This window comes from Crocodylus porosus, unplaced genomic scaffold, assembly GCF_001723895.1.
Source record: "Crocodylus porosus isolate Cpor-Errol unplaced genomic scaffold, CroPor_comp1, whole genome shotgun sequence".
Lineage (NCBI taxonomy): Eukaryota > Metazoa > Chordata > Crocodylia > Crocodylidae > Crocodylus > Crocodylus porosus.
The window spans coordinates 93,361,003-93,374,559 of NW_017728918.1; the positions used below are offsets into that span (position 1 = coordinate 93,361,003).

At 38.5% G+C, this 13,557-nt stretch overlaps 1 protein-coding gene across 1 annotated transcript in view; it reads right to left on the reverse strand.

Moving 5' to 3' along the window:
- FRK (fyn related Src family tyrosine kinase) overlaps nucleotides 1-13,557 on the reverse strand; it is an 82,779-nt gene that overhangs the window by 13,137 nt on the left and 56,085 nt on the right. The window contains exon 4 of the mRNA XM_019537940.1: nucleotides 13,002-13,170. Within this exon, the coding sequence (XP_019393485.1) occupies nucleotides 13,002-13,170 (169 nt within the window). The remainder of the gene's footprint in view (nucleotides 1-13,001; nucleotides 13,171-13,557) is intronic.

The window sequence follows — 13,557 nt, forward strand, 5'->3', positions numbered from 1 at the left end:
TTAGGCAAAAATAAAGGAGGAAGAAAAATATTTCACTGTGGAGAAAACAAAGGTAAAAGTTGAAAAACGAAAGTTGCTTTCTGTACTGTATATTTAGAAGTTTTCTATGGATTTGAGGAAGAAGGGAAATTATATATATATTAGTATTGGTTGAGTTTAAAAACAGTTAAAATTGTTCAGGTACTTATTCTCCCTTTTCAAAAAAGCATAGTTTCAACAATAACAAAAAAAAATCATTGACACCTCAAAACTATAGAAATTACAGTCAAGTCTAGACTGACCTATGCCTTGTGGTAGTACTTTTCAAACACAGTCTGTTTTCCTAGTCTCAACAAAGCTGAGTCACTCTGGAATCCAGGAAGGTAAAATTTAGAAGCTTTACTTTTTTAACCTTCGGTAAGTGATAAGGTTTATTTGCGTGTTTGACCCTGATCCAAGCAGGGGTGTCTGAACTAAGTGGAACATTGGAAGGATACTAAAAGGCTGTACTACAAAGAATCAGCAAGCAAATCTGTTTTAAATAGGGAGCAGACAAATAAACTTGGATGCCTCCACCACATACCAGACATTGGTAATACCTACTGAAAGGAGATCCAAGCCTATTTCCAAATGAAGAAGTATAGCTTTTGAGATAATGTCTTCAGGTCTATGGCCTCTATGTCCCTAAATGACACTGAACCAAGCAGCATACATTAATAATTAAGCATAGTTAGCAATTCTATTACTTATGCAGTGTGGACATGTAAGCGTCCCACAGCTACTGAGTAGACTATTCACTGACCAGGCAGTTATGTGTCTACATACACATGTACCAAGACAATACAGGAGGGTATCATGGCACATCCTCCCATTTTGAGCCCTAATTACTGAGAGATTAAGGACTTACCCAAAAAGCAGGAAGACAAAGTTCTAGGGCAGAGACATAGAAAGGATCTCTTTGTCTGGCATCTAACACAGCCAGTAATCATGGGATTTTGTCCAACCATGTGACTTATGGGGTGCACTAGGCATGTGTACATAACTATGCACCTGCCTGGCCAGCCTATAAGTTACTGGGTGTACACAGTAGCTATGTAGATTCTTACATGCCCCACTGATTTGATAATAAGAAAGGCCTGGTAGAAACAGACAGTTACCTTAATTTGACTCTGAAATTTGTGATGGACACTTGCTCCTCCTATGTTACAATTCACACAAAATTTTATTGGAGATCATTAGAGGGCTTGTGAGATATAGGAGATTTCAATGCTATTGATAAGTGGATGGCAGTCAATTATATATGTCCTTCTTCGACAAAGACTATACAAATTTTCATCCACCCGTCAGCAGGAAGCAAGGACCTCAATGGGCTCAAGGTCAGTCCAAATGAGGCAAAGATTATGAAAAAACATCCATTTGTTACTGAATTCACACCAGAGAGTGTACCAAAGCACAGCTATGCAGTTTTACTGGATTCCCAAATAATATCAATGGCTAGAAATACTACCATAGTAGCATTTATAGTACTCCATGCTTAATCTCAGAGTAGTCCATTTGTTTATCAACTTTTGGCTATACTTCTGTGACATACTGCCCTAGGGTTGACCCTGCAGGCCAACCAGAAGCCGAATTTGTGTCGCATTATGGTTTTCCACCTTTAAAAGTAAATTAAGAATGTACAACTCATTATTTGGAAAATATTTGAGAGGCTGCCATAAAGAAGGAAGACATCAAAGCTGGACAGGCATTTCTCTGAGACAGGAATAGTGCATCCTGTGTTTGCACAAGGCACCAGTTGATCCTTGAGGTTCCTTCTAACCCTACACTTTCATAATTCCGTGATTAGCTGACACAACAATTCCATATTCAAGGTCCTGATCTTCCTTTAAAATCCTAAAATGGCTTAAGAATCAGCTAACTCAGAGGCCATTAAATCCTCCACCTGATTAACTGTACATTTCAATGGGTCACTTCAGTGCTAAGATATCTGAACCTGAGCCTTCTTATAATACAGACTTTTTTACAATTTAACCACATTGTAAATTCTCCCAACTCTTTGAAGCCAACTGCTGAAATCTAATCAGTTTACAAAACCAGCTAGAATAGTGATATGATATGAGTTCTTCCTATTAAAGAAAACTATGTATCTCTAAGTGATAGTGGGTGTGTCTACACGTGCATTTACACTGGCTTAAATTTACTGTGCAGTAAATTACTGTGCAGTAACCATCTACACATGCAGGCATTAAAGCTCATTAACACTGAGTGTGGACTGACTAGGGACTAAAGTTAGTCCCAAGTTAGTCCACATAAACAGTGTTATTATGCATTAATGCATTTACACAGGTGTTACTGTGCAGCAACTAATCGGGCCTCATCTGCATGAGGCAGGTATCAAATTTACATTCAAGTCAGTGTAAGTCACCATATTTACTGTACACTATGGGCGTATATGTGTTGACATGCACCAACACTACCAAATAATTTTATTTACTGTGCAGTAACTACACATGTGTAGATGTGCCCAGTACTGGCTGGATGATGTGCAACTTCAAATCTGAGAGTAAAATTAGGAGGATTTTTTTTCTTTGGAAATGTATTGATATAATAAAGGAAAAGTTTTCACAAAAATAAGCAGTGATAAGAATTACTGCATCTTTACTTATTTTATATTAAATATTTTTCTGGTTTTTTATTCCTTTAATATTTATATATAACTTGATTTTGTTCTAAAATAATTGGATTCAACTTCTACTATTGGTTTGCTCAAATAGATTTTTTGTTTTCATTTAAGCCTTAGTTTGTACTTTTAAATGGTAGAAACTGCATAGTCACATAGCCCCAGTAAGCTTCTAACCTTTGCTTTACAGTTAAAAATAATGAGCAAGTAGAAATGTAGCTAAAGAAAACAATCTGGCCTCATTAATACAGTTTTCTAAGATATTTACTGTAGTGGGGTCAGGGAGATTCTCTAGAGTAGGAGTCTGGGAAAGTTGCTTCCTGGAAATAAGTAAAAAGTGCTTGTTGCATTAGGGGTTGGTTAAAACATGTCTGCTATGGAATTGGTAAATAAATGCCAGTGGATTTCTTTGATAAAAAATCTAGAAATCAATATCAGCATCAAGTTTGTCAAGTAAGATTCTTAAAAGTCATTCAAAGCTATTTAGTAAAATCAGGTTGATTTCACTTGTAATTTTGGAATGATCAAAACTGTATTTTGTGAATAAACAAAATTAAATTGTGTTTTAAAATAAAACAAAACAAAATCAGATTTGACCAGCAAGTTCTTGAGATCTGAAGACACTGAAAGAAAAGAGCACACTGAGGAGACGGACAACAGTCAATAGGCATTTTTACACATGCTCTGAGAGGTACGGGGGGCGGGGCTTTAATTAGTGAGCCGCGTTAACTGTAAGTGCCTGAGCCTCACATGTATCGGTGTCCCTGTGCTGAAAAATAGCAGTGGGGTGCTTTGAACTAAAGCTTATTGAACAAGCTTTAGTTCAAAGTGCCCCTCCATCATTTTTCAGCACAGGGACACTGATACATGTGACACTAGTCTGCTGGAGTGCATTTATTTCCATGCTCAACTTAATCAACTCTGCTCTGACACGCTGGATTTCCAGCACCTCAGAGCTGGCTCCCTGCCTCTCTATAGGAGCCCAATGAGGTAGCAATGTTGTAAGAATGGTCACATGGAGGCTGATAGTTATTACTGTTACAGAAGAAACATTGCTCAGTACAATACCTGGCATGAGACAGTAATGCTCCAAAGCTTACCATCTAAACAGAAAAAACAACAAAACAAACAAAGCACAGAGAGAAGATGTGACTTGACCACAATCATAGAGCAGGCCAGTGGCAGAGTCATAAAGAAATAGAAATAAGGTCTCTTGACTTCTCAATTGGACCCTGATCCTCTGGATCATTTTACTTCTTAGAAAACAATGGGCATTAGAACCATAATGAAATAAAGATGATGTTCTACAATGCATTCAGATTTATTTATGACCCTGTAACATAGTGATACTGATTTCCCATTCAAGAAATTATTGTATTCTGCTGTACCAGTCATACAGAAATCCCCTGAACATCTGACCTATTTTTATTTTCCACATCAATGCCTAAAACAGCACATATCACTTAGGCAGAATGTAAGATCTAGATGAAAATGAGGGATCAAATAGCAAAAATTATATAGAGAGAGAAAATGATGCTATTATGTTTCTTTAAAAGTCAGTGCAATTATTGCTGGTAGCTTCTGGCCTGCTGGTCTCCAAGCAAGTCAGCTTAGTCATTGTGCGCTGGAGGTGATATTGTAACAAGGGAACTCTTTATTTCCCAGAGTCATTCGTGAAATGACACAATGCTAGAGCAATTTGTCGCCAGACGGTGATTAGTATCACCACTGACCTACCTCTTTTAGTCCCTTGTATAACTTTTCAGCCTAAGGTGGTTCACACATGTATCTCTGTGCCTGTGTGCAAGCTCCCAATGGACAAATTATTCTTCTCTGGGAAATGTAAATAATTATAAGACTGCATTACTAAGACTTTCATTGGAGGCCTTAAGTGACTGTTCTGAATCATGTCTGAATAAAGCTTCTTAGTGTTTTGGGCTATCCATTATATATTACAGCAAGGTTATTGTATTGTGAAGAGAATTAATACAGAAATACTAAATGTTCTCTTGGTGTCTCACTCTTGAAAAGTACAGTTTTCTATGTAAGAGACTAATTTTGGACTCTACATAAAAATTAAAAGGAGTCTGAATATTATTAGGGAATAAAGCAGCGTTGATATCAAAATCAGCTGTAAATATTAACATAATATGACAGCTTGTCTGAGACTCACAGATGAAACTGGCCTAAGATAACAAAACATTTTCAAATATTGATGTATTAATAAAAGATATTAAGGGTGTTTCACAGGACTTGGTATTATTTTAATCAAAAAACTTCAGTTTAATTAGGAGTCTTGTGACTCTTTCTGTGAGGTTAATGGAAACCCTGTCTAAATGTAAAGACCAAAGACCAATCATTCTGACATTTTGAAGGGCTCCATTATCCAACATTGGCAGGATCAGAAATTGGTCTCCAAGCAGTCAGGGGAAAAAAATGGTTCATAATCAATATGGATTTCATCTTCTGATCCACTATTCTATTTAGTTCCTTAGAACTGGCCAGAAATTTTCTGATACCACTATGTTTCTCTGAAAAGTATCAACTCATCCCTTTCCCACAGAAACCTGTGTAATTTCTCTGGGCTCTCATCTTCCAAGGTTCACAGCTCCAAAATTGTTTATTATGCACAATGTACAGGAACTAATAAATCCAGAGCTTTTAGGGCTTCTGGTTCTAGGACAGCAGGCCATGCAGACTGTCCCAAGAGTGGGAAGTGCAAAGCTTCATGACTGTTGGGCAAAATGTCTCCCCATGCTCCCCAGTTCTTGAGGAGGACACATTGGAATCCAGCTGACCCAATGGCACTGAACACTGATGTCCTCATCCTGGGGTAGTCTACTTGGTTCCACAGGAATTGGGACTCTTGGCACCTGCTGACTGATACTGACATTCTTGTCACTTTCACTGCTACTATGAACCTGACAGAGTCATAGAAAAGTAGAGCTGGAAGGGACATCCAAGGTCCGACCCCCTGCCTGAGGCAGGATCAGCCCTAGCCAAACCCTTCCATACAACCATATTCTAAACTCTACATTAGACTGCCATCAACCCTGACACAGCACAGGCTTAACACCGTAACCTGCCACAGGTAAAGTAGAGGACCCACAGCAGTTAATGTCCTGCTTCTATAAAATCTTGTTAATGTACACTCAAGAGGTCCAGGGTACATGCCTCCAGCTACAAAAGAAGGCAAAAAAAACCCCATGGTCCATACCAATCTGATCATGGGATAAAATTCTTTCCTGACCTCAAAGATGGCAATCAGCCTGACCTTGAATGGAAGCTTTGGTCCCAGCAGGAGCATTGACATACCCCAGTTGAAGCCAACAAGGCTGGGGCTCCAGCCAATACCCAGTGTCCCAGCTTGGGCTGGGGCTGTGGGGAGTCTCCAGCCAACAGCGAGTCTCTATGGCAAGGCTTAAAAACACCCTGATGTATATAGCAGAGAAAGGGAGAAGGGACAACCAGCAGCCAGAAGCATGGGAAATACCCATAGCAGAACATAGGCATTACTATGGCTAGATTGTCCCCAACTAGTGCCTATCCAAACTTTTCTTGAACACCTCCAACAAGAATGTTTTCTTTTAGAAACACCACATTTCTGAAATAACTTCTGGGGCATTTTCCAGTTTACAGGAAATTTGAAAAGCTTGGCTATATTCCTAAATAGTATGAAAAACATTTCTGAAATATTAACATTAACAACATACTGGAAACCTTACGTTTTGTTCAGCTCCAATTGATTTGAAAATGGTATATGAATACCACTGCCTGCATCTCTCTAGGACTTATATTTTTCTTGGAGCCAAATGTACACCTTGCTGGGGTCATTTGACCCCAGTACACTTTCCTGCCATGGCAGGTGGTCAGGCTTGATGATCTGCTCAGGTCCCTTCTGACCCTAAAAACTATGAAATAATGTCCCAGGTAAGTAAATGTTGTTAACATATGTAAAAATAATTCCAGAAAGGGAGAATATACCTTATAATAAGAGACCTAAAAACTTCAATCTGGCTTATCAAAAAGAAGAGAGATAAATTTTTAACCATTGGACTACAATATGGAGAAAAGCAAAGCCTTCTATCAATTGATGTCTTCAAATCAAGATGGGATAGCTTTTTCAAATGTTGTACCAAAGGCATGGCTGAATGCAAGGGCTACCAGATGAGATTTAATGGCCTTTGGTAGTCAGGTAGTCAGACTGGGTGATCTAATATCTCTAATGTCCCTTCAGGAGTGCAAATGCTATGAATCTATAAAACTGACTTGTTCTGACCTCGATTAGAAAAAAAAAACTATCATGTGGGATAAAGCTATAGTTGACTGCAAATGGGTCTAGAATTGAATGCATGCCTAAACTGGATACCCATTAAATATTTAATAAAAACAAAGCATGATGCATAGTACAAAGTAGAACTGGCATTGTTTTTAATTTCTAGGAGACAAATTAACAAATCTCTGGATTCCCCATGTGAATCATTAAAACCTCTTATTTTAAAAATATTTAAATTAATATTTAATGGTGCTTATTTTAATTATAAAATATCTGAAAAATTAAATATTTTCATGCTTAAACGTTGGGATGCAGAGGTCCCAGAGTGCAAGCAGCACATTTTACCATAAAATATTACTTTTAAAAAAATCAAACTCTTATGAAAAGCACATTACAATCTTTGAATGCAGAAGTTGTTTACTACAGTGTATTCCTACATTAAATATCTTATAAGATATCAATACTAGAATTGTGCAATTGTGAAGTCAGTGGGAATCTTTCCATTGCCTTCAATACGATCATAGAAAATAAGAATGGAAGACAAATAGAACTGCTCAGTCCGTTTCCTTAGCAAAACAGGGCAACACCTACAGTACAGTAGATACAGCCATGCCATTTCCTCTGGCCCTGGAGGAAAAAGGAAACTCTGCCTTCTTCTACAATCCAGCCTTGGATTACGGTTCTAATCCATTACTTGCAATTGGCTCAATGGTGACTTCTTGCAGCCACTGCCTTGCAATGAGATGGAAAGGAGAAACTCCAGGGATATGCTGCAACAGTGGCAAGGTTCAACTGCCCCAAATGAATGATCCTCCTCAGCCCCTTCATACATTTTTGACAGGCAGCACTCCAGATGCACATCCAAAGCAACATTAGAAGCAACTTTAGATGCAACATTAGAAGATACAGCTCATGCTTCCAAATGACATCTTTTGGCACCACAAAAGACATCGGAGAATCTGGCTACATGCCCACATTTAAAGTGCAGGATTGGCAGACTAATGCCATTCCCAAATGAAGAGCCCAAATTCCTGCAGATCTGCTTCACAGGTGACAATACAAAGCAGGCTGAATAGCATTGCAACAATGTCATTCAAACCAACCTGCAGGTGGTGTTGCAGTTGCAAGACATGCTCCACAAGGAGAACAATTGTATTCACAGTCTCAAGTGTGCCGTGGAGAAGTTAACTCCAGAGTGTAATGTTGTCATTCATGCAAACAAAACTCCATCTGGTGAGTATGAGTGGTGCTTCAGTGCACCCACAACATCAGAAGTGGCTGTCATTCTGGCTGGTGATCAACATGGGAATTGAGACATTGTGTTGCAACTTGGGGACAACTCCCTCCAGAGAATTGCTGAGACACACCGATCAGATGATGCACTTCAGTATCCACTAATTTTCTGGCAGGGTGATGAAGGCTACCATTTTGAAGTGCAACAAACAAACCCAGCACTGGGGCTGCCAACTCAAAAGAAGATTTCTGCCATGGACTTTTATGCCTACAGGAAGATGCTGTGAGCTAGAAGTTTCAATCACATCTTGCAATGCAAAGATCTCTTCCACCAATTTGCTGTGGATGAATATGGCAAAATTGAAGCAGAAAGGTTGAGATTCATTCAAACGAACCAAAAGAAACTCAGAGTTGAAAACTGTGTTCACCTCAGGGATGCCATGAACAATGATGGAGATGCTGCCAATGTTGGTCATCTTGCTTTCCAGTTCCACAGGTGTGCCTTGCTACATGTATGAGCACACTCAGGATGCCATGACATATGTGCAAAACTATGACACTGTCACAGATGCCAATGAGGCAGTCAACTACCCAACAGAATTTCTCAGTTCTCTCGAGCAGCCAGGTGTGCCTTCACACAATCTGGAGCTCAAGATTGGTACACCCACCATTCTTCTCAGGAATCTGGACCCACCAGCACTCTGCAATGGAACATGATTGATTGTCAAAAAGCTCATGCCAGATGTCATTGAAGCCACCATCGTGACTGGCCATGCAGTGGGACAGGATGTCTTCATTCCACGCATTCCAATCATTCCTTCTGACCTGCCATTTCAATTTAAACAGCTCCAGTTCCTGATCTGCCTCAGTTTTGCCATGAGTATCAACAAGTCACAGGGACAATCACTCAAAGTTGTTGGCTTCAACCTGCGACGCCCATACTTTTCTCATGGCCAACTTTATGTTGGTTGTTCCAGAGTCTGGCAGTGGCAAAAACCTTTTAATCTTGACACCAGATGGCAAAACATGCAACACTGTCTACCCTGAAGCTCTACATGAATAAAAAAGCGTCAAACATTTTTCTATCCTGAGATAGAAAAATGTGATGTGAAATCCACAGTGCTATGCTAAAGTCCTACAAAGTAAATAAATAATTCTACCTCACAATTCAGTTGTTCAATACATTTAAATATTCAACTTTTATAGGTTTTTGGTATGACCAAAAGCTCACAGTGTCAAGCCGTATCACACAAGTAAAATAGGGTACAAAACTAAACACATACACACAGCTTATTAGTACAGGGAAATAAGATAGGATTCAAATTTGATTACTGCAACCCATGCGAAGCCAGGTACTTCGGCTAGTCAGAAATCCTTATGACATATCCTGTCCAATGAAGCTTGTGCCATAGAAACATTGTTGTTTGCCTGTCCCAGAATGCTGGCATTAGTTCCAAGTTATATGGAGGATTGGAGTTCTTCTGTACTTCCACTTGAATATGGAGGACATAACTGAAGGTTATGGTGTACAAAGCGTTCAGGTGTTTCCAATATGCAATCCAAGCTTCACATCCACACAATAGGTTAAAGATGACAACAGCTTGGTAGACACAACGTCTGATTTGGGTCTTAATATCATAATCTTTAGTTTGGCTTCTATTCTATCCAGGAAAGTATACAGTTCTCCAGCAGACCCTCTATATGCTTAAAGAAGGGTGTTTGTACCCAAAAGCTTGAAGAGGACAATTTTTCCAACTATTTAGTTGGTCCAATAAAAGATATTGCATTTACCCAAATAACCTTGTCTGCCTATACCATCAGAGACATTATTTCATAGAGTTATCAACAGGAAGATCTCCAAACACTTTACAAGAGTTTGGAAAAATATTAGCCCCATTTTAGAAAGAATCAGAGAGAGATTAAGATCAAAATAATTAAAAAAAACAAAAAACAGGGGGCCTCAGGAAGACGTGGAGACACCACCCGAGCAAGACAGATGACAAATGCAAGGAGTGCCCAGGTAAAAAACGGGTCCAGACAGTCTCCCAAATTGTGGGGTGGCACATGCAGCTATGCAAGGCCTTAAATGCCTATATACCAATGCTCATAGTATGGGGAACAAACAGGAGGAATTCTCCCTCAGAATAGCCAGTTCAAACCCAGACATAACAGGGCTTACAGAAACGTGGTGGGATTCATCCCATGACTGGGCAGTTAACATTAGGGGCTGTGGGACTTGAACCTGTTCAGCCTTCACAAGAGAAGGCTGAGGGGGGACCTGGTGACTGTCTATAAACTCACTGGGGAGACCAGAAGGGTTTGGGAGAGATTTTGTTTCCCTTAGCACCCCCTGGCATAAAAAGGATTAATGGCCACAAGTTGTTGGAGAGTAGGTTTAGATTAGACATCCATAAGAACTACTTCATAGTTAGGGCGGCTAGGATCTGGAACCAACTTCCTAGGGAAGCGGTGCTGGCTCCTACCCTGGGGGTCTTTAAGAAGAGGCTTGATGCCTACCTGGCTGGAGTCATTTGAGCTTAGTTTTTCTCCTGCCCAGGCAGGGGGTTGGACTTGAAGATTTACAAGGTCCCTTCCAACCCTACTTCTATGATTCTATGATATGATTCTATGATTCTCTGTTGGGAGCCCAACACTGCCACTGATTTACACTGTTCAACCTAATATACCTCGACCCTGATGTTAAAGATGCTGAGCTCTGACATTTCAAAAGATGGACTGAGGGCTCTGATACCCTCTGAGAATCAGTACAACTATGCATCAAGCTGAGTACCCTAAAGATCAGGACATCCAAGATCATTAGTCTTTCTTTTAAACCTTAATATCTTTCTACCCAATGTTTCCTTTTGCAAGATCGAGGGATGCAGCAGGAATTTCTTGACTTACGGAAGTGATGAAAAATCAAAAGTGGAATCACACTTTTAAATGTAGAGTGCTGGGAGAAGTGAAATATCTGTTAAACTTGTCAAACATCTGTTAGAGAAAGGGGGAAAAAGGGGGGATAATCTGGCATTATCCTCCCTTCAGACTCCATGCTCTCACTCATTTAGGGAAGTAAGCTTTCTCTACTTTGTTTTATAAATTGTCTTCCAAAGATTCTGGAGTTCAGGAGAGAAGGCAAAAACATAATTAAACAAAATGGGATGAACTGAAGTTTTCATTAGGAAGATCCACATAATTAAACACTTTTGGTTCATTGGCCAATCCAAAAAAATCAAATAAAATCATTTTACAAGAACCTGAAACTTAAAAAAATAGCTTTTTCTAGTTAAGCAGAGTCAAAACAAGCTACATTGTAAACTGAATGAAACCACGTGCTTGACATCCAGCAAAAAGGTTTCCTTCATTTTCATGTTTGTTTCAAGGTGTTTCCTTAAACTGAAGCAAATTTATATATAAAACATGTTTCAAAAAGAAAATTGAAAGGAAATAAAGATAAAAAAAGAGCCTTCCACTTTGGGACACAACTCTGCTATATGCTCTGTGTGGTTGTCCACCCACAAAAAAAGTTTGACGTGCAATTGTTGTATTTCATCCAGAAATTGATAGGGCAAGGAAGGGGAAGAGGAAGAGAAGACAAGCTAATCCTTTTCCCAGGATCCTAATAATCAAAAGTTGTTTTAATAAAGATAGTAAAAAGCCAATAATTAATTTGAGGCTACCTATTTTATTTGCTTCCCTTCCTCACACCCTCTATTTAATGCTCTCTTATTTTATGCAGTTGTTTAAAAATTATGCTTCACTGTTCAGGGCATACTCTTCTTTCCCTCTCAATAATCTGTATAACTGCTGTGTCAGATGCTTAAGAGGATTTAGCTCAGGTGACCTAATTCTAGTAAATCATTAATGCCAGAAACAAACAGTATCTATGAAGTAAGTATGTCTCACATAGCCTCATATATGGGGCTTCCATGTTGTAAGAAGCCCCATATATGAGCTTTTCCTTCACTTAGAATCTAGTGGAAGAAGTCATCTTTTTTTGTTTGTTTCAGTTACTTTGTGCATATTGCAAATATTGTTTCAATGTCAATAAACCATTTAAGCACATGGTTAAGTCTACCTCTATTCAGGAAAGCATTACAGGTTTTTTAAAATAAGAATTTTCCTGAATCCAATCTGTTACAACAAAAGCATTTTGAATAATTTTAAATGAATCATATGATGGTGTTATCACTCGGGTGCCTATGGGATTTATGCTATCTGCTGGTACATGTTATTGCTTTATGAGGTAAAAGAAATTTAAAAATAATTAAATATGTAAAGAAAAAATCAAATAGAAGCTACATTATTCACAAAGGATGTACAAGGAACACACATCAGCAATTAGTAGAGTATGCCAGTACTTCTACTGCTATCGCATTTCCAATTATTATTTAGACTCAGGCATTTTATTTTATATAACTCTAAACAGCAACAGGAAGATTTATGTACTACAGATTCTATACCAATAAAATATTATAGTAATATAGAGGACTAGCAGACAGAGTTTTACAGATTATAGATTAAAGCTAAACTGATTTCTTCAGCTACTGATAAAATATGATAAAACAGACCAGCTATTTGGTTTTCCATGTGGTGTGAGAAGACAAACAACAAAAAACCCAAAAGCATCAGTCATGGGGAGACAGCCTATCTAACTTCAGTGAAAAGTGCCATGGGATCATCAAAGGATCTCAAGATACAAGGGCCACATTTTACATACCTTTAAAAAGATGAGTTCCACAAGTCTTAAAGCATTAATGTTTTTCTCTAAGAGAGTACTTGCAAAATATAACAAGTGCTGTTGTCAGCAAATCTGAGTGATGCTTGACATACCTGGTTTCAATGTTTTGATAGCCACTGGGGTACTGTGATTCCATAGTCCTTCCCACACCTCACCAAACTGGCCAGAGCCTAATTTTTTCAATAGTTTCAGAGATTTTCGGTCAATCTCCCACTGATCCACCGTTTTGTATGACAAATCAAAAGGAGTAGGAATTTCTTTCTGGGGTAGGAAAAAAAGAAACAACACAAATACTAAATATTTTGTTTCAGGATTATGTGTCAATCTTTGTTATACACATTCCAAATGAAGTTTCAGTTATAAAGAGTGAATATTTACACGATGCATGCTTGATGAAGAATACGTATCAGAATGTATAGTTTTACTATAAAATTCAAATCTTATTACAAAAAAGGTTATTTTAGCTCCAAAGAAGATACCCCTACATAAAAAAGAAATAATCCCCCAGCAAGTTTTTTGAACAATGAAATATTGCCTGCTTGAACTTGATGATTTTGTCTCCATAATTACTTATAGATAGCAAAAGTCATGAACTTGACGATTTCATCTCAATACACGTTTACACACTGCTATTCATAAATCACAAGT